This window comes from Pongo pygmaeus, chromosome 18 (genome assembly GCF_028885625.2).
Source record: "Pongo pygmaeus isolate AG05252 chromosome 18, NHGRI_mPonPyg2-v2.0_pri, whole genome shotgun sequence".
Lineage (NCBI taxonomy): Eukaryota > Metazoa > Chordata > Mammalia > Primates > Hominidae > Pongo > Pongo pygmaeus.
Genome location: NC_072391.2, coordinates 47,224,131 through 47,251,263, shown reverse-complemented (window position 1 = coordinate 47,251,263; position 27,133 = coordinate 47,224,131). Strand labels below are relative to the sequence as shown.

The following is a 27,133-nucleotide window of genomic DNA, read 5'->3' as shown; positions in this document are numbered from 1 at the left end:
AGTGGTTCATGCCTGTAATAGCAGCACTTTGGGAGACGGAGGTGGGCAGATCATATGAGCTCAGGAGTTTGAGACCAGGCTGAGAAAAAGAAAGATTCAATCTCTAAAAAAATTTAAAAACTTAGCTGGGTGTGGTCATGGGGACCCATAATCCCAGCTACTTGGGAGGCTGAGGTGGGAGGACAGCTTGAGTCCAGGAGGCAGAGGTTGCAGTGAGCTGTGATCATGCCACTGCACTCCAGCCTGGGCAACAGAATAAGACTGTCTCAAAAAAAAAAAAAAAGAATTACATTGGCTGGGCTGGGTGCCTCATGTCTGTAATCCCAACACTTTGGGGGGCCAAGGTGGGAGGGGCATTTGAGCCCAGGAGTTCAAGGCCAGCCTAGGCAACATGGTAAAACCCTGTCTCTAAAATAAATTTAAAAATTAGCTGGGCAGAGTGGTGCTCACCTGTAGTCCCAGCTACTCAGGAGGCTGAAGCAAGAAAATCACTTGACCCCAGGAGGTCAAGGCTGCAACGGAGCCTTGATGGTGTCACTGTACTGCAGCCTGGGCAACAGAACAAGACCCTGTTTCAAATAAATAAATAAATAAAACAAAAAAACTGGCCGGATGTGGCGGCTCATGCCTGTAATCTCAGCACTTTGAGGGGCTGAGGCAGGCGGATCATGAGGTCAGGAGATCAAGACCATCCTGGCCAACATGGTGCAACCCCGTCTCTACTCAAAATACAAAAATTAGCTGGGCGTGGTGTCGTGTGCTACTCGGGAGGCTGAGGCAGGAGAATCCCTTGAACCAGGGGGTCAGAGGTTGCAGTGAGCCGAGATCGCGCCACTGCACTTCAGCCTGGCAACAGAGCGAGACTCCATCTCAAAAAAAGAGAGAATCCAGACATAGATCTTGTATCTTTCACATAAAAATTAACTTAAAATACATCACAGACCTAAATGTAAAACAAAAACTATAAAACTCCTGTAAGATGAAATAAGGGGAACTCTAGATGACTGTGGTTTGGCGAAGACTTTCTAGACACAATACCAAAAGCAAAATCCATGAAAGAATTGGTAAACTGGACTGCACTAAAATGTATAATGTGTGCTCTGCAAAAGACACTATTTAAGAGAATGAAAAGATAAGTCACGGACTGGGAAAAAATATTTGCAAAACACATATCTAATAAAAGACTATTATCCAAAATATACAAAGAAGCCAGACACAGAAAGAGAAATATTACATGTTCTTACTCATACGTGGGAGCTAAAAAAAAAGTTGATCTCATAGAAGTAGAGAGTAGAATGACAGATACCAGAGGCTAAGAAAAGAGTAAGAGGGGCCAGGATGGTGGCTCACCCCTGTAATCCCAGCACTTTGGGAGGCTGAGGCGGGTGGATCAGGAGGTCAGGAGTTCAAGACCAGTCTGGCTAAGATGGTGAAACCCCATCTCTACTAAAAATATAAAAATTAGTCGGGTGTGGTGGCATTCACCTGTAATCCCAGCTACTCGGGAGGCTAAGGCAGAGAACTGCTTAAACCTGGGAGGCAGAAGTTGCAGTGACTCGAGATTGTGCCACTGTACTCTAGCCTGGGTAACAGAGCGACTCCGTCTCAAAAAAAAAAAAAGAGTAGGGGAGATGGGGAGCTGATGAAGAATGGTGGGTTAAGGGGTAAAAAAAATAAAGTCAGGTAGAAGGAATAAGTTCTAATGTTTGATAGCACAATGAGGTGACTTATAGTTAATAATTTGTTGTATATTTCAAAATAGCTAGACATTTTGAAATGTTTCCAACATAAAGAAATGACAAATGTTTGAGATGATACTCTAATTACCTTGATTTGATCCACATTGTATGCATGTATCAAAATATCACATGCATCCCATAAATATGTACATTTTATTAAGTATTAATTTTAAAAGAATCACAAAAAATACACATATACAAAAAACTCTTAAAACTTAACAATAAGCCGGGCATGGTGGCTCACGCCTGTAATCTCATTACTTTGGGAGGCAAAGGTGGGTGGATCACTGAAGGCCAGGAGTGCAAGACCAGCCTGGCCAACATGGCAAAACCCTGTGCCTACTATAAATACAAAAATTAGCCAGGTGCAGTGGCACATGCTTGAAATCCCAGCTATTTGGGAGGCTAAGGCACAAGAATCACTTGAACCCAGGAAGCAGAGGTTGCAGTGAGCTTGAGATCATGCCACTGCATTCCAGACTGGGCGACAGAGCAAGACTCTGTCTCAAAAAAACAAACAAAAAGAACCCCAGAAGCGATAAAAGAACAATCTGATTAAAAAATGGGCAAAAGATCAGAACAGATACTTTGCCAAATAACATATACACATATCAAATAAGCAGATGAAAGCCGGGCGCAGTGGCTCACGCCTGTAATACCAGCACTTTGGGAGGCCGAGGCGGGCAGATCACCTGAGGTCAGGAGTTCAAGACCAGCCTGGCCAACATGGTGAAATCCCGTCTCTACTAAAAATACAAAAATTAGCTGGGCATGGTGGCGGGCGCCTGTAATCCCAGCTACTTGGGGGAGCTGAGGCAGGAGAATCTCTTGAACCCAGGAGGCAGAGGTTGCAGTGAGCCAAGACTGCACCATTGCACTCCAGCCTGGGCAATAGAGCAAGATTCCATTTCAATAAACAACACAACAACAACAACAAATAAGCAGATGAAAAGATGCTCAACATCATACATCACTAGAAAATTGCAAAGTAAAACAAGATATCACTACATATCTATTAGAATGGTGAAAAGCCAAAACACTGACAACACCAAATGCTAACGAGGATGTGGAGTGACAGGAACTTGATTCATTGCTGGTGGGAATGCAAAATGGTACAGTCACCCTGAAAGACAGTTTGGCAGTTTCTTACAAAACTAAACATACTCTTACCATACGATCCAACAATCGTGCTCCTTGGTATTTATCCAAATGAGCTAAAAACATGACCACACAAAAACCTACACACAGATGTTTATAGTAACTTCATGCATAATTGCCAAAACTTAGGAGCAACCAAAATGTCCTTCAGAAGGTGAACAGATAAACTCATACACCTATACAACGGAGTATTATTCAGCAGTACAAAGAAAAGAGCTGGCAGGGCAGGGTGGCTCACCCCTGTAATCCCAGCACTTTGGGAGGCCGAGGTGGGTGGATCACCTGAGGACAGGTGTTTGAGACAAGCCTGACCAATATGGTAAAACCCCACCTTTACCAAAAATACAAACATTAGCCAGGCCGGGGAGGTATGTGCCTGTAGTCCAAGCTACTTGGGAGGCTGAGACAGGAGAATTGCTTGAACCCAGGAGGCGGAGAGTTTGCAATGAGCCAAGATTGCGCCACTGTACTCCAGCCTGGGCGAGAGCGAGACTCCGTCTCAAAAAAAAGAAAAGAAAAGAGCTATCAAGCCAGGAAGGAACATGGAAAGAAGCCAATCTGTATGATTCTAACTATATGACATTCTGTAAAAGGTAAAACTATAGAGACTGTAAAAGGATCAGTGGTTGCCAGGGGTTCAGGTAGATAGAGAGAGGGATGAAAAGGTGGAACAAAGGGGATTTTTAGGGCAGTGAAACTACTCAATATGATACTATAATGCTAGATACATGTCATGATATATTTGCCAACACTCATAGAAACTGCAACACCAAGAGTGAACTCTAAAGTAAATTACGGACCTTAGTTAACAGTAATGTATCAATATTTGGCTCTTCAGTTGTAACAAATGTACCACACTATTTCAAGATGCTAGCAATGGGGAAATGTGAGGGAGATAGAGAAACTATGTACTCCTGCTCAATTTTTCTATAAACCTAAAACTGCTATAAAAAAAAAAGTAATAAATCCTATTAAAATATACAGTCAACCCTCCATATACTCAGGGGATTGGTTTCAGGAATCCCCTTGTTTACCAAGAACTATGCATACTCCAGTCTCCCAGTCAGCACACCGTACAAGTGGGTTTCATGTCCTGTAAGTACAATTTTTTTTTTTCTCTTGGAGACAGAGTCTCACTCTGTCACCCAGTCTGGAGTCCAGGGGCACAATCATAGCTCACTGCAACCTCTGCCTCCCAATTTTCCTGCCTCAAGCTTCCCAAGCAGCTGGGATTACAAATCTCCTGCCTCAGTTTAGCAAGTAGCTGGGATTACAGGCATGCACCACCTACGCCTGGTTAGTTTCTGTACTTCTGTTTAGTAGAGGTGAGGTTCTACCATGTTAGCCAGGTTGGTCTCAAACTTCTGGCTTCAACTGATCTGCCTGCCTTGGCCTCTCAAAGTTCTGGGATTATAGGCATGAGCCACTATACCTGGCCTACACTGTATTTTTATTTATTTATTTTTGAGACAGAGTCTTGCTCTGTCACACAGGCTAGAGTATGGTGGTGCAATCTTGGCTCACTGCAACCTCCACCCCGTTGGCTCACTGCAACCTCCACCTCCCAGGTTCAAGCAATTCTCTGGCTTCAGCCTCCTGAATAGCTGGGATTACAAGTGCACACCACCACGCCCAGCTATTTTTTGTATTTTTAGTAGGCACATGGTTTCACCACGTTGGCCAGGCTGGTCTCAAACTCCTGACCTCAGGTGATCCACCTGCCTTGGGCTCCCAAAGTGCTAGGCTTACAGGCATGAGTCACTGCGCCTGGCTTACAACTATATTTTTAATCCAAGTTTGGTTGAAAAAAAATCCACATATAAGTGGACCCATACAGATCCAGCCTGTGTTGTTCAAGTATCAACCATATATGCCTTGGGCAAGAAAAATTGAGAAGGAGCTTCTTCCAAATAGAAAAATCCATGACTATTTGGGAGACCAAGGCCCTTATTAGGAAGAAATAGCCCCCTCATCTGTGATCCCTTGATACTGACTTAGCAAGAACCACCATGTTTCCCAGCTTCCATTCTCCACTAATCCACTTTCCCCACCACAGCCAGAGTGACTTCTCACTCTGTTGCCCAGGCTGTTGTGCAGTGGCATGATCACAGCTCACTGCAGCCTCAACTTCCTAGGTTCAAGCGATCCTTTCACTTCAGCCTCCCAAGTAATCAGGACTACAGGCACATGCCACCACACCTGGCTATTTTTTGTATTTTTTGTAGAGTTAGGGTTTTGCTATGGTGTCCAGGCTGGTCTCAAACTCCTGGGCTCAAGCAATCCTCCTGCCTCAGCCTCCCAAAGTATTAGGATTACAGGCATGAGTCTGGTACAGAGTGACTTTTTAAAACATGAATTCTGAGACTAGGCACAGTGGGTCAAACCTGTAACCCCAGCACTCTGGGAGGCTAAGGCAGGAGGATGGCTTGAGGCCTGGAGTTTGGGAATAGCCCAGGAAACAAAGTGAGATCCTGTCACTACAATTTAAAAAAAAAAAAACGCTGGGCACAGTGGCTCATGCCTATAATCCCAGCACTTTGGGAGGTGCGTGGATCACCTGAGGTCAGGAGTTTGAGACCAGCCTAGCCAACATGGTGAAACCCCATCTCTACTAAAAATACAAAAATGAGCCAGGCATGATGGCCCACACCTGTAGTCCCAGCTACTCAGGAGGCTGAGGCAGTAAAATCACTTGAACCCAGGAGGTGGTGGTTGTGGTGAACCGAGATCATGCCGCTGCACTCCAGCCTGGACGACAGGGTGAGACTCCATCTCAAAGAAAAAAAAAAATCCCTATGTTGCCCAGGCCTGAGAGATAGCTTTGTCTACTGACTTCCCCAGAAATGACTGCAAACTCCTAAGTTAGCTGTCACCTAGAGGCTGAGTGCAGCTCACCTTCTGGAGCCTTCCTTTACAGGGGCCATACTACCGTTTCTTTACACTGCTGCTACCATGCTTGTTACACAGTTTTTACATGTAAATGGTGACTTTTAATATATTTGATTGGGGGATATTTTGGGGGAATCACTGGACAAATTCACTCCCAGTAGGAAATCTTCCTATAAGGAAGGCTGTATGGGTTATGCTAGCCTGAGGGCAGGAATGATTCACACGAAGGTTAAGAATATTAGCACAAGTTGCCCAGGTGTGGTGGCTCACACCTGTAATCCCAGCATTTTGGGAGACTGAGGCAGGCAGATCATGAGGTCAGGAGTTCAAGTCCAGCCTGGCCAACATAGTGAAACCCCGTCTCTGCTAAAAATACAAAAAATTAGCCAGGAGTGGTGGCAGGTGCCTGTAATCCCAGCTACTCGGGAGGCTGAGGTTGCAGTGAGCAGAGATTGCACCACTGCACTCCAGCCTGGTAGACAGTGTGAGACTCCATCTCAAAAAAAAAAAGAATATTAGCACAAGTTGAAGAAACATATAATTCATGTTTCACTTCAAGGGAAAGCAAGCATCTTACTCCCGCTTACTGAATTTAGGCTGTGAGAACTTTGTCTACTGAGCAGAAGTTCACAGGTCATAGGTCTGTTCTGGTTTCCTCAGCTACCAACAGCTAAAAGCAAAGGCCAGGTATGGCTTCCAACAAAGGCCTTCCTTGACAGTCTTGGCTACTGAACAAAAGCCAAGTAGAGTTCACTACAGGGAGGATTAACTTCCCTTCACGGATGCACGCATGGGGCACCAATCATCCCAAGCCCACTTCACTTTCCTGTGACCTGCCTTGCTTTTCTTTGCCTGGGGTGACAGCTCATTAACAGATCCAGTTAGAAACTATTTCCTTTTTCACCCTTAGCCTGCTTTCCCTATAAGAAGCGAACCCTCAAGACAACCAAGTAGCTTGAAGAGGAAAGGTTTCTCCTTTTAGAAGCATTCCAGCTAACAACAGAAAAAGGATCAAGAGACTGAGAATACCATAAACTTACAATCCAAATAATGAATTAATAAATATAGGCAGTAATCATTAATAACTAATACCACAAAAAGACATTAAGATATGTCTTCTGAGAGATGTACACACCACCATTTATGATGCATTTTTGCAAAAAAAAAAAAAAACCCACAAAATCTAAACTAATCTCTAGATCTAATTACAAATTTACAGAAAATACAGGGGAAAAAGGGATCATAGTAAACTGACACCAGAGGAATATAACCAGCAAAATCCAGAGAATAGGAAAGTCCATAGGAAACAACGCTTGGTTTCTTCAACAAATAAATATGGGGGAAAAGAGATAGCAGAGAAATCTATAAATTAAGATTTAAAATGTACCTCAAACAATAGCATTGAAATAATCTTGTTTGGATTTTGATTTGAGCAAACTTCTAAAAATTATTATGGGACAATTGAGGAAATATGAATATTGGATATTTGATTCAGCAAATGAATTATTTAATGCTCACTTCTTTTAGGTATTAATAATGGTGTTATGATTATGCCTTCTTTTAAGTCTTTATCTAAAGATACACAAAGAAATATTTATATGAAATTATATGATATTGGCTGGGCGCAGTGGCTCAAGCCTGTAATCCCAGTACTTTGGGAGGCCAAAGTGGGCGGATCACCTGAGGCCAGGAGTTCAAGACCAGCCTGGCCAACATGTTGAAACCCCGTCTCTACTAAAAATACAAAAACTAGCCAGGTGTGGTGGTGCGTGCCTATAATCCCAGCTACTCAGGAGACTGAGGCAGGAGAATCGCTTGAACCTGGGAGGCAGAAGGTACAGCAAGCACAGATCACGCCACTGCATTCCAGCCTGGGTGACAGAGTGAGACTCTGTCTCAAAAAAAAAGAAATTATGTGATATGGAATTTGTTTCAAAATAACGTGGGAGGTCCAGGCACGGTGGCTCACAACTGTAATCCCAGCACTTTGGGAGGCCAAGGTGGGTGGATCACCTGAGGTGAGGAGTTTGAGACCAGCCTGGCCAACATGATGAAACCGAGTCTCTACTAAAAATACAAAAAAAAAAAAATTAGCTGGGTGTGGTGGTGGGCACCTGTAATGCCAGCTACTCGGGAGGCTGAGGCAGGAGAATCTCTTGAAACCAGGAGGCAGAAGCTGCAGTGAGCCAAGATCATGCCACTGCACTCCAGCCTGGGCAACAAGAGCAAAACTCCATCTCAAAAAAAAGAGAAAAGAAATTGTATATATTTGCAAAATCTCTTACAAATTAACAAGAAAAAGACAAACACCTCCAAAAGACAAATGAACAAAGGCAGTAACTCAAAAGAAAAATAAATAGCTAAAGAATGTAAAGACATGTGCAAATTGTCAGTAAATACTATAAAATTGGCAAAAACTGTTTCCTTCTGCATTCTTTTTTTTAAAATTATGTTTTATGGAGATAGGGTCTCACGACATTGCTCAATGGGGAAACAACAGTCATTTCAACAAATGGTTCTGGGACAACTGGATACCCACAGGCAAAGGAATGAAATGGGACCTCTACCTCACACCATATTTTAAAAATGAACTCAAAATGGGCTGGTGGTGGCTTACGCCTGTAATCCCAGGACTTGGGGAGGCCGAGGTGAGAAGATTGCTTGAGCCCAGGAGTTCAAGACCAGCCTGACAAACATGGTGAAGGCACCTCTTTACTAAAAATACAAAAATTAGCCAGACTTGGTGGTGCATGCCTGTAATCCCAGCTACTCAGGTGCTGAAGCATGAGAATTGCTTGAACCGAGGAGGCAGAGGGTGCAGTGAGCCAAGATCACACCATTGCACTCCAGCCTGGGCGACAGAGCAAGACTCTGTCTCAACAACAACAACAAAAAACCTCAAAATGTATCAAAGACCTAAATATAAGAGCTAAAACTATAAAACTCATAGAAGGAAACAAAGTTCACAAGTAAATCTTCAGCATTCTGGATTTAGCAACAGTTTCTTACATATGACAAGCAACCAAAGAAAAAAAAATAGACAAATTAGACATCATTGAAACAAAACTTTGTGCTTTAAAAGACACTATCAAGAAAATGAAAAGATTAAAGCTTATAATCAGTTGAATTATTTAAGAAAAAAAAATCTAAAAGAAAAAAAAGAAAGTTAAAAAAAAAAACCCACAGCATGAGATAAATATCTACAAACCATTCATCTGATAAGGGTCTAGCATCTAGAACAAGCTCATCCAACCCACGGCCAGAGGCCCATGATGGCTTTGAATGTGGCCCAACACAAACTTGTAAACTTTCTTAAAACATTATGAGATGTTTTGGTAATTCTTTTTTTAGCTCATCAGCTGTCATTACTGTTAGTGTATTTTATGTGTGGCCCAAGACAATTCTTCTTCTTCTAATGTGGCCCAGGGAAGTCAAAAGATTGGACACCCCTGATCTAGAATATAAAGAACTGTTTTAGCTGGGCATGCTAGCGACATGCCTGCAGTCCTAGCTACTCAGGAAGATGAGTTGCGAGGATCATTTGAGCCCAGGAGGGCAAAATGGCAGTGAACTATGGTCACGCCACTGCACTCCAACCTGGGTGACAAAGTGAGGCCTCATCTTTAAAATAAAACAGGCCAGGCACAGTGGCTCATGCCTCTAATTCTAGCACTTTGGGAAGCTGAGATGGGCGGATTGCTTCAGCTCAGGAGTTTGAGACCAGCCTGGGCAATAAGGTGAGACTCTGTCTATACTAAAATACAAAAAAAAAAAAAAATTAGCCAGGCATGGTGGCATGCACCTGTGGTCCCAGCTGTGGGATGCCGACTGAGGTGGGAGGATCGCTTGAGCCTAGGGTGGGGGCAGAGGTTGCAGTGAGTCAAGATGGCATCACTACATTCCAGCCTGGGTGACAGAGCAAGACCCTGTCTCAGTAAAATAAAATAAAGAACTCCTATAGCTCAACAACAAAAAGATAAATAACCCAATTTTAAAATGGTCAAAAGATGTGAATAGATGTTTCTCCAACAAAGATGTGCACATGGCCAACAAGCTCATGTAAAGATATTCAACATTGTTAGTCACCACTACCAATCAAAATCACAAATGAGACACTTACTTCATACCCACTAGGTTGGCTATAATAAAGAAGACAGATAATTTAAAAAGTGCAGACTGGGTGCAGTGGCTCACGCCTGTAATCCCAGCACTTTGGGAGGCTAGGGCAGGTGGATCACTTGAAATCAGGAGTTCAAGACCAGCCTGACCAACATGGCAAAACCCTGTCTCTATAAAAAATACAAAAATTAGCCAGGTGTGGTGACACACGCCTGTAATCCCAGCTACTCGGGAGGCTGAGAGATACAAGAATTGCTTGAACCCGGGAGGTGGAGGTTGCAGTGAGCCAAGATCATGCTACTACACTCCAGCCTGGGCGATAAAGCAAGACTTCACCTCAAAAAAAAAAAAAAAAAAAAAGTGCTGTCAAGTATGTGGAGAAATTGGAAATTTCATTCACTGCTGGTAGAATATAAAATGTCACAGCCACTTTAAAAAATAATTTGGCAGTTCCTCAAAATATTAAACAGCGAGTTAACTTAAGACCTAGGAATTCCTCACCTAAGTATATACCCAAGAAAAATGAAAACATGTTCACATAAAAACTTGTACATGAACGTCTACAGCAGTAATATTCATAACAGCCAAAAAATGGAAACAACCTAAATGTCCTTCTACAGGTGTATGGATAAAATAAAATGTGACATATACATGCAATAAAATATTCAGCCATAAAAAGGAATGAAGTACTGACACATGCTACGACACAGATAACCTTTGGAAACATTGTGCTAAGTTTGAGAAGCCAAGCACAAAAGGCCACAAACTGTTATGATTCCACTTTTATGAAAGATCCAGAGTAAACACATCCACAGAGACAGAGAGTCTCTATGTGGCTGCCAGGGTTAGGGTGTGTGAGGGAGTGGGGAGTGATAATGGGTTCAGAGTTTCTTTCTGGGGTGATGAAAATGTTCTGGAATTAGTTGTGATGGTTGTACAACCTTCTAATATACGAAAACCACTGAATTGTACACTTTAAAAGAGTTAAATTTATGGTATGTGAATTACTATCTCAATAAAAATAAGTAGAAAAATAAAGGATAACCTTTTTTGCCTTCTAATTTTAATTTCATTACACGCATATTTTGCTGATAAAAAAGAAATAGTGTTGTCTGGGGCAAAGGCTCAGCTTAATCCATGTCTGGTAAAAAAACAAAAGACTGGAAACAAAATGGTCAACAAGAAATTGGTAAGATAAATTAAGGTACATTAAATCAATGGAATATAACCAAAAAAAGACAAAAGAAAAAATAAATAAATAAATAAATGGAATATCACATACATATGTACTATGAATACAAGGTCATTCTAAAGGCAATGAGATATTAAAAATGGTATAGAAATATATTTGAAATGAAAAGATGTTTGTCATATTAGTAAAAAAAAAAAAAAAAAATTTTTTTTCAGACGAGGTCTCGCTCTGTCACCCAGGCTGGAGTGCAGTGGCATGAACTTAGCTCACTGCAACCTCTGCCTCTTGGTCTCAAGCGATCCTCCCAGCTAAGCCTCCCAAGAAGCTGGGACTACAAGGGCACGCCACCACCATGCCTGGCTAATTTTTTTTTTTTGGTAGAGACGGAGTTTCACCATGTCACCCAAGTTGCTCTTGAACTCCTGGACTCAAGCGATCCACCTGCCTCAGCCTCCCAAAGTGCCAGGGTTACAGGCAGTTAATCCCAGGTGAGCCACCATGCCCAGCCCAGTAAAAACTTTTTTTTTAAGTCAAAAAAGTATATCCACAATATTCTGATGCCCTTCTCCCAAAGAAGAAAAAAAATTTAGATTGAAAACCAGTTCTAAGTTCTGGCCTCCAGACTATAAGAGAATAAATTTCTTTTATTTAAACAACAACAGGCTGGTAGCAGTGGCTCACACCTGTAATCCCAGCACTTTGGGAGGCTGAGGTAGGTAGATCCCGAGGTCAGGAGCTCAAGACTAGCCTGGCCGATATGGTGAAACCCCGTCTCTACTAAAAATACAAAAATTAGCCAGGTATGGTGGTGGGCGCCTGTAATCCCAGCTACTCGGGTGGCTGAGGCAGAAAATTGCTTGAACCTGGGAGGCGGAGCTTGCAGTGAGCCAAGATAGCGTCACTGCACTCCAGCCTGGGCAACAGAGCGAGACTCCATCTAAAAACAACAACAACAACAAAACAACAACAACAACAAAAAACAGAATGGGCTCACACCTGTAATCCCAATACTTTGGGATGCTGAGGTGGGAAGACTGCTTGAGACCACAAGTTCAAAACCAGCCAAAATGGTGAGACCCCATTTCCTTCTTTCTTATTTTTTTTTATATTTTTTGAGACGAAGTTTCACTCTTGTTCCCCAGGATGGAGTGCAATGGCGCAATCTTGGCTCACTGCAACCTCCGCCTCCCGGGTTCAAGTGATTCTCCTGCCTCAGCCTCCCAAGTAGCTGGAATTACAGGCGCGTGCCACCACACCTGGCTAATTTTGTATTGTTAGTAGAGAGGCGGTTTATCCATGTTGGTCAGGCTGGTCTCGAACTCCCGACCTCAGGTGATGCGCCTGCCTTGGCCTCCCAAAGTACTGGGATTACAGGCGTGAGCCATCGCACCCGACAAAACCCCATTTCTGTAAAATAACATAAACAAATAAACAAAACCCAACTCTTTAAAAACATTAAAATTATGCCCACAGTAAGAGTGCGTATTGATAAAAGAAAAACATAAAATATATATATATAAAAACATTAAAAAGTCAAAAAATATTTACATCAAACTGTTAACAGAAATTATATCAGGCCAGGTGTGGCGGCTCACGCCTGTAATCCCAGCACTTTGGGAGGCGGAGGCAGGCGGATCACGAGATCAGGAGATCGAGACCATCCTGGCTAACACGGTGAAACCCCGTCTCTACTAAAAATACAAAAAATTAGCCGGGTGTGGTGGCGGGCACCTGTAGTCCCAGCTACTCGGGAAACTGAGGCAGGAGAATGGCGTGAACCCAGGAGGCGGAGCTTGCAGTGAGCCAAGATGGTGGGCGACAGAGCGAGACTCCATCTCAAAAAAAAAAAGAAAAAGAAATTATATCCTGGTAGTGATATTACAGGGGTTATTTTTCTTCCTTTATTTCAGCTATATTTAGGGACAGTAGTATAAACACCCCAAACAAACAAGAAAGTAAAGGGTGAATAACTTCAAAGAACAAAGACACTAAACTTTCCAAACTTATCACTAGTACTTTATTAAGTCCAAGTTCCTGGAAATTAGCCAAAAGTCACCTAATTATAGAATTAAAACACAATCCTATGTATTCTTATTCTTGCTTTGGCAGGAATGTACAATACCTGACAGTGCTAAGAGTTAAGTTACTTTCACAAAATCAAAACAGTGACTACAAAGGGCCAGTAAGGGAAAACTAAGGGACTAAGTCCCAATTCTCAGGTCACAAAGCTGTTTAGAGGAAACAATTTATTCTAGGATAGATTTGAAGATCAAGTATCTATTCTATAGAGTCTAAAGGTATAAAAATACTGTAAGAAAACTTTACCACCACCACCAACAACAACAAACCACTAACCACAGGTTTACTCCCTAAAATATAGCCAAGCCAACAGACTATAAAATATTCTCATATGAAAAGACAGGACTCTCAATTTTGAAATAAACCTCACAGTTTTTTTATGTTTTTAGAAAACGAGACTAAAGATCTACTTCATGCTAATAACTAGTTTCTAAGAAAAACCAACATGTAAAGGAAACACTGAAAATTACTTCAAAGACAAAAAAAAGTTAAAATGTTACTGCTAAGAGTAAAACCAAAGAAAAACTTGAAAATTAAAGCCTTTCAAGTCACAATTTTAGAGATTTCTCACTGAGAAAGTTCAATACTGCCAAGATGTTTTAAAATAAAAAAGTTAAAATTAGATGAGGCTATTTTTATTGATTAATATAAGGCAAAACAGGCTATCACTACACATATTAGAACCACTCAAATAAAAAAGTGGTAACACTAAATGCTAGCAAGGATGCAGAGAAACTGGATATCTCATACATTGTTGATAGGAATATAAGAGGATATAGTCATTCTAGAAAATAAATAGTTCAGCGGTTTCTCTAAAAACCAAACATGCACTTACCATATGATCCAAACATTTGGGCATTTATTCCCCCAAAATGAAAACTTTATATTCACATAAAAATATTTATATACATGAATGTTTATAGCAGCTTTATTTGCAACAGCCAAAAAACTGGAAACCACCCTTCTGGTATGTCCTTCAACAAGTAAATGGTTAAACAAATTGTGTGGTTCAGCCATACTATGGACTACTACTCAATAGTAAAAAGAAATGAACTACTGATACATGCAGCAATTTGGATGGCTCTCAAAGGAATTATGGTAAAAGAAAAAAAGCCAAAGTTACATTCTGTATGATTCCATTTATATAACATTCTCAAAATGGCAAAACTACAGAGATGCAAACAGATTAGTGGTTGCTGGAAGGGTGCGTGCGGCTATAAAGTGGTAACATAGGGAGCCCTGAGGTGATGGAGTAGCTCTGTATATATAACTATAGACTGTTACAGTGGCTATCCAGATCTACACATGATAAAATTGCATACAATTATATATATACACACACACAAATACATGTGAAACTGGTGAAATCTAAAAAAGGCTTATGGATTGTAACAATCACAATTTCCTGGTTCTTGACATTAAACTATAGTTATGTGAGCTATTACCATTAGGTGAAACTTGGTGAAGGGAACATGGGCTCTGTACTATTTTTCACAACTTCCTATAAATCTGTAATTATTTCAAAATAGAAAGTAAAAAAATTAGTAGGGCTATGTATGAGGTTAATATAATAACAAATGGAAAAGGTTTAGCATAGCATGGTAATAAAGGCTTCCATTTTATTGAAACTTTTATTACATTAATTTGAAAACACAGGTTTCTGCACTAAATATATACAACTATTTCAGCAAAAATCATGACTTGAGGTAGAATTCCTCAATTTAATTACCAAATACTACGTGAAATCTCTTATGCACATGGTAAGATTAAGACTTAAAATTGTCCAAGTGAATAGGGAACCAGTACACAACATAAATGGCTCAACATTCAGCTTTTTTCCCAAAAATCTTTAACTCAAATGTCTTTTACATCATCAAGTAACTTATCAGATGGAAATAAATGTATCATCTGCTGTGTGATTCCAAATTAAGGAAAGTCTAACTCAAAGCCATCCTCAACTTGAATATATATAATCTGTTACAAAAAAACAATTACATGTAATCTTAAGAATAGTGAAACAAACTCAAAGCCTTTTTGGCATTCCACAGCAGCTGAGTCCCTACCAACTATTCTGGGGTGGAAAGAACATTCTACTGGCCATCCTCTGAATTCCTCAGCAGACTCTAAGCTGTCCAGTCCGCTCTGTAGGAAACAGCAAATACCAGGTGCTGGTAACTAGTCTCTAATTCTTCAAAAAAGCATTATCTTTGGCCTACAGCCCCTTCAAGATTACTCTATACCTATGTGTGTGTAAGTGATTAATACAGTCTCTAGTGTTGTGGGTGTGATCCTGAAATAGTTTCCACCACTAAATGTTACTCTTAACAGAGTCAACAGAAGAGAGAATAGAAAGCTGTGTGAAATCATACAAAAGCTTGATTTTCTACCTTCCACAGGAAAAAAAATGACTTTAATTTTCTCAGCTTCAGGAGGTGCAAGAATATCTAACCACTGCCATGATGTCTATACCCTTCCTGTGATATTCAGTACACAGGTTATCTGAGAACAAGTGAGAACCATCTGATCAGTTCTGTATCACCAAGGGAGCCCTTAAATTCTGTTCCCATGGTCCCTTCTGTACTTCTAACACTATGATTTGTTGGCAGGAATTTCACGGAAGAAGTTGAGATGTAAGGCCATCTGGCATGCCAGGATCAGAATTTTTCTAATACACACCCCCGTCCCTGACTTAGAATTTTCTAGTATCCCTTTTCCATCCTATCTTTCCTGTAATGTAGTAAGCCTTTTGTGTGACCACTGGGTAGACAGACTCCAAAAAGTCACTCACTGTTTCCTTTGCTTTTCAACAGTTAAAACTTTATGAGTGTTAAAAAAAGAGTCCACAAAGACGAAGGGGGAAAAAAAGAGTCCAAACACTGAAATGCCAATGATTAATGGTGACAGTATTCACTGATCACAGATTTTGGATAAAAGATGGAAGCTGTGGAATGAAAGTTAAGTTAGTGGCCGGGCACAGTGGCTCATGTCTGTAATCCTAGCACTTTGGGAGGCCAAGGCGGGCAGATCATTTGAGTCAGGAGTCCAAGACCAGCCTGACCAACATGGCAAAACCCCGTCTCTACTAAAAATACAAAAATTAGCCGGTGTGGTGGCGGATGCCTATAATACCAGCTACTTAGAAGGCTGAGGCAGGAGAATCACTTGAACCCAGGAGTGTTGAAGTTGCAGTGAGCCAAGATCATGCCACTGCACTCCAGCCTGGGTGGCATAGCAAGACTCCATCTCAAAAAACAAAAACAACAACAACAACAACAAAAAAGAAAGTTAAGTTAGTTGAACACAGTATACTAAATTTTGAGACATTCTTAAATATGAATTATATTGTTCGTGTACAATCTACACTACAGAAAACCTAATGTCTTCTTAAAAGCGCATGTCAGTACCCAAATCAGTAAAATTTAATAACCTGAAGGTTCCAGTTCACTAAGAATTACTGTGGGCTATATCTGCAAATGCACAGAAATTAAATAGAGCACAAATCACTTGGAAAAAGGCCTCTAAATTCTTTCATATTCAATCACTTTAATCTGTCTGATTGCTTTGGAGTCCAGCAGTAACACCAATCTCATTGATAACACTGTGTAGAAATAAGCAGAGATAAGCCGGGCGCGGTGGCTCATGCCTGTAATCCCAGCACTTTGGGCGGCCGAGGCTGGTAGATCACCTCATGTTGGGAGTTTGAGACCAGCCTGACCAACATGGAGAAACCCCATCTCTACTAAAGATACAAAATTAGGCATGGTGGCACATGCCTGTAATCCCAGCTACTTGGGAGGCTGAGGCAGGATAATCGCTTGAACCCAGGAGGCAGAGGTTGCAATGAGCCAAGATCGCGCCACTGCACTCCAAGCCTGGGCAACACAAGTGAAACTCCGTCTAAAAAAATAAAAAACAACAACAGAAAGAAAGAGAGAGAGAGAGAGGGAGGGAGGGAGGGAGAGAGAGGGAGGGAGGGAGGGAGAGAGAGAGAGAGAGAAAGAGAAGCAGAGACAAGCCCTAATGCAGTGCTTAAGAAAGGCATGAACATCTTGGGCTTACTATGACATGATGAACAATGGGCACTAGAGGATGGCACATACAAGAGGATACTGCCCCACGGCAGTGAAGAGCACTACATCTCAGCCCTCCAAATCTCAGCTCCCCACTAGCAGGTCCACCTATACATCCCCCTACTATCTTCTTACCCAAACCAATAGTCCTGGCCCTTATTTCCAAAAACACCACAAATATTTCCCCAGTCACTCAAGTTCAAAGCTACAGTGTGATTATTTAATCCACTTAAGGAATCTGAATCCTCTCCATCCTTACCCTGTAATACCTCTCACATTCATTCTCCCTTCATATCCCCATTCCCACCATCCTAGTTTAAGAAATTATACCTTAAACCCAAGTTTCCCAACAAGGTCTTGATGTCCCCACAGCCAAATTTGTACTCCAAAACATTGTTTTGAACAAGTCATCCGAGCCTTAAAAAAGCATCTACAGATCTGGCAGTACAGCCAACAGAAACCTATCCTCATGAGCTTGGACAAACACCAAGCACCTTCCACAAGAAGTTTCTAGACCCAGGGCTCAAGACCAAGTTCTGCAAATTCCCTGTATTTGCTACTTCTTGCCATCCCCTCTTTCTCCATAGTGATCAACAATTAAGTCTTTCAAAAGAAAAGCGTTTATGGCTCGTTTTCATGGACAAGCAGCAGCAGGTGGACAGCATCCTAAACCATAGCCAGTTCTGGAGGGGAGCAAAGCCCAAAAGAATCAGTGGAAGCAACTTAAAACACAAAAGGCCAGGCCAGGTGCGGTGGCTCGTGGCTCATGCCTGTAATCCTGACACTTTGGGAAGCCAAGGTGGGCAGATCACTTGAGGTCAGAAGTTCGAAACCAGTCTGGCCAACATGGTGAGACCCCATCTCTACTAAAAATACAAAAATTAGCTGGGCATGGTGGCGGGCGCCTGTAACCCCAGTTACTCGGGAGGCTGAGGCAGAAGAATTGCTTGAACCTGGGAGACGGAGGTTGCAGTGAGCCAAGATTGTGCCACCACACTCCAGCCTGGGCAAGAGAGCAAGACTCCCTCTCATTAACTCATTAATTCATTCATAATTAAATAAATAAATAAGGCCAGGCACGGTGGCTCACACCTGTAATCCCAACATTTTGCTAGGCGGAGGCGGGAGGATCACTTGGACCAGAAGTTGGAGGCCTGCATGGGCAACATGGCAAGACCCCATCTTTACAAAAAATACCAAAATGAGTCAGGCGTGGTGGCACTCGCCTGTAGTCCCAACTACTCAGGAGGCTGAGGTGGGAAGTTCACCCATGATCATGACCACTGCACTCCAGCCTGAGCAACAGAGCAAGACCCTGTCTCAAAAAAAATTAAAAAAAAAATTTAGGCCAGGCACAGTGGCTCACACCTGTAATCCCAGCACACTGGGAGGCCAAGGCATGTGGATGGCTTGAGCCCAGGCAAAGGTTGCAGTGAACCGAGATCACACCACTGCACTCCAGCCTGGGCAACAGAGCAAGACCCTGTCTCCATAAAATTAAAATAAAATTTAAAAATAATAAAACAAAAAATAAAAAAATGTTTTAAAAAGCGAACAAAATCCCTGGTCTGTGGGTACATGAAGAAGTCTGAGATGGTGAGCCCAAGAGTTTTATTTTGAAGACTTTAGGATGAAATCCAATATCTTACTCTACATATTAAAGAAACGTCCATGTCATGTGTAAGAAGGAACACATAATAAAAGGAAAGTTAAACATAAGTGGGCTATACCAAGAGCATGAAGTGAGTACCTTTGAGAGTTCAGAGGAGAAACCAAAAACATCAAGGACTTAGGCAATGCAAGAGGTCAGCATTTTAAATAAGTCAACCAATTTGGTTGAAGCAGAGAACACAAAAGACAGCTGCGAGAGACTATATAGCTGTCCCATGGTTCTAGTCCATTTTCACATGCTTTCTGGTCTCCTCTCCCCATCTGGACTATCAGTTCAGAGGCCGAGAACCACCACAATGTGTTAACCTATTAGCTAACTATCAGTCACATCTTAAGAATTCAGAAAACAACGGTAATAGTTTTAATATATTTAATCTCAGAACAGCATAACATCGAGGTGCACTCTGAATTCAGATTTTTTTAAATACCTGTATTAAAAATAGAAAAGCTTCCTAAAGTTAAGAAATAAGGATACTGGCGAGAATGGTGGCTCATGCCTATAATCCCAGCACTCTGTGAGGCCAAGGTGGGAGGATTGCTTGAGACCGGTTGAAGACCAGCCTAGGCAACAAATGGAGGCCCCATCTCTACAAAAAGTAAAAATAAAAAAATTAGGCAGGTGTGGTGACGTGTACCTGTAGTCCCAGCTACCCCAGGAAGCTGAGGCAGGAGGATCACTTAAGCCCAAGAGTTAGAGGATACAGTGAGCTATGATCACGTCACTCCACTCCAGCCTAGGCAGCAGAGTGAGACCCAGTCTCAAAAGAAAAAAAAGAAATCAGGATAATGAGGCCGGGCACGGAGGCTCATGCCTGTAATCCCAGTCCTTTGGGAGGCCAAGACGGGCAGATCACCTGAGGTCAGGAGTTCAAGACCATCCTGACCAACATGAAGAAACCCCGTCTCTACTAAAAATAAAAAATTAGCCAGGCGTGGTGGCAAGCACCTGTAATCCCAGCTACTCAGGAGGCTGAGGCAGCAGAATCACTTGAACCTGGGAGGCAGAGGTTGCAGTGAGCTGAGATCGCGCCACTGCACTCCAGCCTGGGCAACAAGAGCGAAACTCCGTCTCAAAAAAAAAAAAAAAAAAAAAAAAATCAAGATACACGAATCAAAGGAAGAATTTCTAAGCACCCAGACACTCTTAACACTCTTGGGAATTGTGTAATGTATTTTTTGAAACTAGGAGGTCTCAGAATTGAAATTTTTTTAATTTTTTTTTTTTTAATTAACAGCTGACATCCTCTAAGGGAGGAGGCAAAAGAATGGAAAATCTGGTGAAGTGATAAGCAGTTTTTAAAGACGTTTACAATCAGTTTTTAAACAGTAATCCCTCTGGGAAATGAAAATTCCTCTCCTAATCCCTTTGAGGGCAATATATTTGAATCAGGAACAAGAACATCTTGCTTCTACTAAGTACAAATATGAACCTTTTAGAGTATCTTCTGCATTAAATAGCAAGTAGAGGACAATTTCTAATTTATCAAAAAAAATAAGCATCTTGGATTTATAACTTTTGCTAGACACATGCAAAGAGGCTTCAGTAAAATGCAATTAAGGAACTTCAAGGTTTTCGTTGACAGTGATTACTTAACCGGAGCTTACTCCTGTGAAATGAAACTACCAGAAACCCTCAACATCAATTTGCTTGTCACTAAACCACAGGTTTATGCTTAGACTTGGAAATGCTAACAGGATGGAACCACAAGCCTTTAATAAAACGTGATGACCATGGAGAGCGCCCTTGAAGCTTAGCAACAGAGGACTCAACCCTAAAAAGGGTACCCTTTCTGGAATGTGAGGGCAGGTTTGACATGTACCACAGCACCAGTCCTAAAACGCTTGACTGCATTTTCCACAAAAGGTGGGAGTTGTAATAGTAGCATAGAGCAGACACCAGCCCACTGGAAGCAGATGGAACCCACCAACTCATTTTATCCAGACCTTCAAAAAGGTACACAGAACTGTCTCTCTCAGCCAAAGCAGGGCAGATCTGAATGAATAAATCCAGGAAAAGGTTCACATGGGATTACTAATTGGTAATTTCATTTGCACACCAAAGCCCTCAATGTAAAACATAACCTGAAAAATGAAAAGCAATTTGAAAGCCGGTTCTCCATACTCAAGCCACACACACACACACACACACACACACACACACACACACAAGCCGGTTCTCCATACTCAAGCCACACACACACACACACACACACACACACGCCGGTTCTCCATACTCAAGACACACACACACACACACACACACACACACACACACACACACACACACACACACACACACACACACACACACACACACACACACACACACACACACGAGACCCAAAAGCTTTGTTTTACAAAACAAATAAGATTCAGTAACCTATTCCAGCACAGGGACTCTTCTGAAGGGAGATCTAGTTGGAAACATTCCCTGCTTATGTACATAATTCACTAGGGGTCAGGTAAGATTCCATTTTCTAAGAGCTGAACTTTAAACAGAAAGTCACTAGTGGTGCAATATTCACTCATTAGCATAAATCTCTACCCCTTAGAATGAAAAGCATTGGCTGCCTCTGCCAGGATGACAACTTTACAGTGAGAAGCTGGAGCCGCGGACCATGAACTCCTGGAAAGTTCTATCAGGGCCTCAGAAGAGCTCACCACCTTCACCACCCTAAACTTAGCGGTCACCCATCCCACGCCACCCTCTCCACAGACAGGGCATCTGTGATATGGGAATTTTTTAAAAATAAAAATAAAAAGATGGGCCAAAGGGTCAAGAGCAGGCAATGCCTTACAGGGCTGACATGATTGCTGTCTGGGACTGGGGGAGGGGGAGGAGCATTCTGGATGTTTCTATTCTTGGCAAGGAAAGCACCTCCGGGTCCTGCACCATCAAAAAACACTCACACACCAATGTTCTCAGGGAATGAATGATAGGCCCGTGCTAAGCGGTCTCATCTTGAGTTGTGATGATGGGGAAAAACGTGTGGAGGGCTGGAGACGGGGTGGTGGTCAAGGGTAGATGTGTTTAACTAAGGGGGATGGGAGGAGAGTGAATGGATAAAGGAGGGGCCTGGGGAAGGTGTGGACGGTTAAGAGGGAGGGGAGGAAGGTGTGGACGACTAAGGGAGGACAGGAGAGCGGAGGGTGTGGACGGCTAAGGAGGCTTGGGGAAAGGTGTGGACAACTGGGGGGTTGGGGATGGCCAGCAGCACCCCCGTGCACCAGCAGCGAAGGCAGGCCGTGGGGGTGGCCGCTCCTAGACCTTCACAACCCCCCTCTGTGGGCGTGTGCCCGGCTGCGCGTTCGCACTGGCCAGGCCATCGGGCCGCAGGGCCAGCACTCACCCCACGACTCCCTGGTTGTAGTTCCTCCGTTTCCACGGGGTCCCGCTGTACACGACCCCGCCGCCGTCTGCTCGGCCGCCCCCCGCGGCCCGCCCTCCGCTGGGCTGCAGCAGGCTGTAGTTGAGTCCATACGTGCTGGCCTTGTTGTCGCGCTTCCTCTTGTTGCTGCTGCCCGAGGCCGAGTCGGCTGGATCGGCGGCGGGGACGGCGACCGAAGGGTGTGGGGAGGAGGACGCCGAGGGAGGCGAGGACGCCGAGGAGCCCGCCCGGCGGGCCCAGGCCCCGGGCTGGTGGTGGTTGTTGTTGTTGTTGGTCGTCTCTAGGGGCAGGAAGTCCCGCTGCTCCGCGGGCAGCGCGTGGCTGCCCAGCAGGCGCTCCCCAGAGCGATACATGCCGGCCGGGGCCGGGGCCGGGGCCGAGGCCGCGCCGCCGGGGCTGCCGGTGCTGCTGCCGCTCCCGCCGGTGGCCGTGCTGCTGCTGCTGCTGCCGCCGCCGCCGCTCGCGCCGCCGCTGCTGTGACAGTGGTGGTTGAAGTAGAGGTTCCTCAGCCCCTGGGTCGTCTCCCAGATCTGCATCCACAGACTGTTGGACGGTCCGAGCTGCTCTGGCTGGAACCAGGCGATCCTCGGATCCATCAAACGGCGGCGGCCGCTGCCCCCGCCCCTCCCGGCCGCCCGCAGGGCCGCCGCCGCCGCCGCCTCAGGCGCACGCCCGGCCTCGGCTGCTGCTGCTGCTGCCGCTGCCGCTGCCGCTGCTGCTGCTCGGGGCCCGCCGCGGGCGGCGCGGTCGCGCAGGGAGCCCGGCCGGCGCCGGCGGCGTCGCTCCCGCCCTCGGGGGCTCCGCTGGCCCTCCCCCCCTCCCTCCGCCCCTCCGCCGAGCCCCTGTCACTGGGGTCCCCGTGCAAATGGCGGCGGCGGCGGCGGCGGCTCCACAGAAGAGCGAGCGGCGGCGGCGGCAGCGGCGGCAGCGAGACGCGCCTGCTCCGTAGCGTCCTCGCGCCTCCGGCCCCGGGGCGGGGCCTCTGCCGGCTCCGCCCGCTCGCTCCGCCCCCCCATCGCCCCGCCCCCACGCGCTCGCCCCGCCCCCGCCGCGCCGCGCAGCAGCCCGGGAGGCCGCACCGTGCGTCACAGAGACCGCGGCGCGACGGGGCAGCAACCGCCTGGCCCAACCGTACTTGGGCCATCTGTGGAGAGGGCCCACGTACCTGGGCGTCCGGGAGCTTCTGACGCGCGCGCGGCTCCTCCGCCTCGGCTTCCCCGGTGCTGAGACTGGACAAGGCCACATGGAGGTTGCCGCCCGCCCCGCAGGGAGCGCGTTGTGGGAGGTGCCGCCCCGCCCCTCGCTCCTCGCCCCTCCCATCCCTGTGGCCGCCGGATCCCGGGCCCTCGCAACCCTTCCTGACGTCTTGGCTTCTGCCTGCTTTCTAAAACACTTTCTTTTTTAAAAAAAAAAAAAAAAAACAGCCTATAACACTTTTTTCTGGTGGAGTGGGGACACGCCCCCCCCGCCCGAGCGCGTGCCCCGGGGTCCTGACGCGGGCTGCTCCAGACCCTGCACGGCTACGTGCGCCCGGCCCTGCTGCGCCCTAGCCGGGGTGGGGGACCCCTCACCCCGGCCTGAGGCCACAGAAACCTGCACCCCATGCATAGCCCTGGGGGAGGCCACTAAGACTGAGAGTGTGAGCCAAGGGCGGAAAGCCACAGCCACACACTCAACCCACTTTACACGGACACGCAAACACGTGTAGATGTACAGAGAAGCAGACACACTCCTGCGCGGCGTAGCAAAGACGCTCTCCTGCCCTAAGGTGCACCAACAGCCTTAGAAAGCTCTTCTGAGTTCAGCATTAAATTTTAAGAAAACCCAAAACCTTTTAAGCCTAAAATGAAGATTTAGCATCAGCAAAGATTGTCCACTAGGTCGTTATTTGCATGTCTTTCAAATCTCTGTGGTTAAAAAGCCAAGGAAAGGGGAATGTTAAGTATTTTAAATCAAGAGACTAAAAGAAAGTAAGTGAACAGCTTCTGTGTGGGCCCTTTAAGGTTGGTCCAAAGTCCAGAACAAGTCCCCGATGCCTGATATTGGCCTTCTATTTTGGGAGCTCAATATCCTGGAAAGTTTTTATGACAAATAGTGGAAAACTATCAAAGAACTAAGCGTCGCTCTACCTTTTTTTTTCTTTCGAGACTAACTCTTGGTCTATCATCTGGATTTCAGTGACTCGTTCACAGCTCACTGCAGGCTCCACCTCTTGGATTCAAGCGATCCTCTTGCCTCAGCCTCCGAGTAGCTAGGACTACAGGCACGCGTCAACATGGCATAGAGACGAAGTTGCTCTGCGTTGCCCAGGCTGGTCTGGAACTCCTGGACTTAAGCGATCTTCCCACCTCAGACTCCAAAACTGCTGGGATTACAGGGGGGTGAGCCACCACGCCTGACCTTACCTTTTTTTTTTTTTTTGGTAAGAGAATAAATAGCAAGACCAGAAATACGGAAAACACACAAAGACCCTTCAGCTGCAAACAACAGCTTCCTTGGTAGTTTATGCAGCCTGTTTCTTGTATGGGCTGCTCTAAGGGACCATGGAGACAGGCCTTTCAGATGTATGTTCATGTCTCTGACCTTGCACTACGCCAATGTAGGCTCCAGGCAGATATTCGAGGTGCCTTTGGAAAGCTCCAGGGCACTGTGGCCAGGATTCACATTGGCCAAGTTATCATGTCCATCTGCAACAAGCTGCAGAATAAGGAGCATGTGATTCAAGCCCTGCTCAGGGCCAAGTTCAAGTTCCCTGGCTGCCAGAAGATCCACATCTCAAAGAAGTGGGGCTTCACCAAGTTCAATGCAGATGAATTTGAAGACATGGTGGCTGAGAAGCGGCTCATCGCAGATGACTGTGGGTTCAAGTACATCCCCATCATGGCCCTCTGGACAAGTGGTGTGCCCTGCCCTCGTAAGGGCTTCCACTGTGCTGCCCCCTCTTAATACTCACCAATAAATCCTACTTCCTGTCCACCAAAAACAAACAAAAAAAACCCTTCGGAATTTTGATTCATTCTATTTGATTGTTGCTGTTGCTTTACTAGAAATCAGTATTAAAAGTTTTCTCTGTCCGGGGGTGGTTGCTCACACCTGTAATCCCAGCGTTTTGGGAAGTCAAGGCGGGCAGATCACCTGAGGTCGGGAGTTCGAGACCAGCCTGACCAACATGGAAAAACCCCATCTCTACTAAAAATACAAAATTAGCCGGGTGTGGTGGCACATGCCTGTAATCCCAGCTACTCAGGAGGTTGAGGCAGGAGAATCGCTTGAACCCAGGAGGTGGAGGTTGTGGTGAGCCGAGATCTCGCCATTGCACTGCAGCCTGGGTGACAGAGCGAGACTGCAGCCTGGGTGACAGAGCGAGACTCCATCTCAAAAAAAAAGTATTCCCTGAATGAAATTTGCTGTATACTAATTATTACCTAGCCAGGAAAATAAGTAGCCGTATTTTTTGTGTTATTTACACTGACAAACAAAAATAAAACATTGTATAGAAATAGATTTTGTTTGCTGACCTCATATTTGTTTTAAAAATTTAATCTCTGGCTGGGCGCGGTGGCTCACACCTGTAATCCCAACATTTTGGGAGGCCGACGGGGGCAGATCACGAGCTCAGGAGTTCCCGAGACCAGCCTGGCCAATGTGGTGGAACCCCATCTCTACTAAAAATACAAAAAATTAGCCAGGCGTGGTGGCACATGCCTGTAATCCCAGCTACTTGGGAGGCTGAGGCAGGAGAATCGTTTGAACCTTGGAGGCAGAGGTTTTGGTGCGCTGAGATCGCGCCATTGCACTCCAGCCTAGGTGACACAGTGAGACTCTGTCTCGAAAAAAAAAAATTATATATATATATATATATATATATATATCTGTCTCTGTCTCTCAGCAGGGTGCAGTGGCTCATGCCTGTAATCCCAGCACTTTGGAAGACTGAGGTGAGAGGATTACTTGAGGCCAGGAGTTTGAGAACAGCCTAGGCAACATGGTGAGACCTCTGTCTCTACAGAAAATTTAAAAATGAGCTGGGCCTTTTCCTTTAACGTAGGATCAAGGTAATAAAAAAGAAAAAAATATTCAACATGAAATTTGGAGGAGACAGATATCCAAACTATCATCAGATGCTAATTCATCAGTTACACCATAGTAATATCATGTGTTAAGTAGAAGGCTTTCTTCAGCAAAGTATCAGAGATACATTTGATTTACATACTTTTGTAAACTATATCTTCTCAGGATGCTGGGTACTTATTAAGATCCATGCTTTCAGGCCAAGCGTGGTGGCTCACGCCTGTAATCCCAGCAATTCAGGAGGTTGAGGCGGGCAGATCACTTGAGGTCAGGAGTTTGAGACCAGCCTGGCCAACATGGTGAAACTCCATCTCTACGTAAAAAAAGAAATTAGCCGGGCATGGTGGCCCACATCTCTAAGGCCAGTTACTCAGGAGGCTGAGGTGGGAGAATCACTTGAACCTGGGAGGCAGAGGTTACAGTGAGCTGAGATCGTGCCACTGCACTCCAGCCTGGGCGACAGAGCTAGACTCCGTCTCAATACATAAATAAATAAATAAATAAATAAATAAATAAATAAAATTAGCTGTGCTTGGTGGCGAGTGCCTGTGGTCACAACTACTCGGGAGGCTGAGGTGGGAGTATGGCTTGAGCACAGGAGGTCGAGGCTACAGTGAGCCGTGTTTGTGACACTGCACTCCAGCCTGAGCGAGATCCTGTCTCAAAAATAAAAGTAAAAATGACCAGGTGCAGTGGCTCATGCCTGTAATCCCAGTACTTTGGGAGGCTGAGGCAGGAAGATCACTTGAGCCCAGA

At 44.7% G+C, this 27,133-nt stretch overlaps 2 protein-coding genes and 1 pseudogene across 9 annotated transcripts in view; 2 read left to right on the top strand and 1 right to left on the bottom strand.

The window, feature by feature from the left end:
• TENT4B (terminal nucleotidyltransferase 4B) overlaps positions 1-23,593 on the bottom strand; it is an 84,602-nt gene extending 61,009 nt beyond the window's left edge. For 2 of the 8 annotated variants that reach the window (XM_054453045.2, XM_054453046.2), the window contains exons 1-2: positions 23,472-23,593; positions 22,268-22,777 (exon numbers count right to left, since the gene is read on the bottom strand). In XM_054453045.2, the coding sequence (XP_054309020.2) occupies positions 22,268-22,777; positions 23,472-23,551 (590 nt within the window). In that variant the 5' untranslated portion in view covers positions 23,552-23,593. Of the gene's footprint in view, positions 1-22,267; positions 23,205-23,471 lie in introns of those variants that run through there. The other 6 variants (XM_054453042.2, XM_054453043.2, XM_063655027.1 and 3 more) reach the window with 5 other exon arrangements.
• Positions 23,402-25,803, top strand: LOC129015313 (large ribosomal subunit protein uL16-like). The gene is made up of 2 exons (XM_054453048.2): positions 23,402-23,555; positions 24,485-25,803. The coding sequence occupies exon 2, from the start codon at positions 24,812-24,814 to the stop codon at positions 25,250-25,252; it is 441 nt and encodes a 146-aa protein (XP_054309023.1). The 5' UTR covers positions 23,402-23,555; positions 24,485-24,811; the 3' UTR covers positions 25,253-25,803.
• Positions 24,772-24,861, top strand: LOC129016391 (small nucleolar RNA SNORA70; annotated as a pseudogene).
• Positions 25,804-27,133: the final 1,330 nt, after the last annotated feature.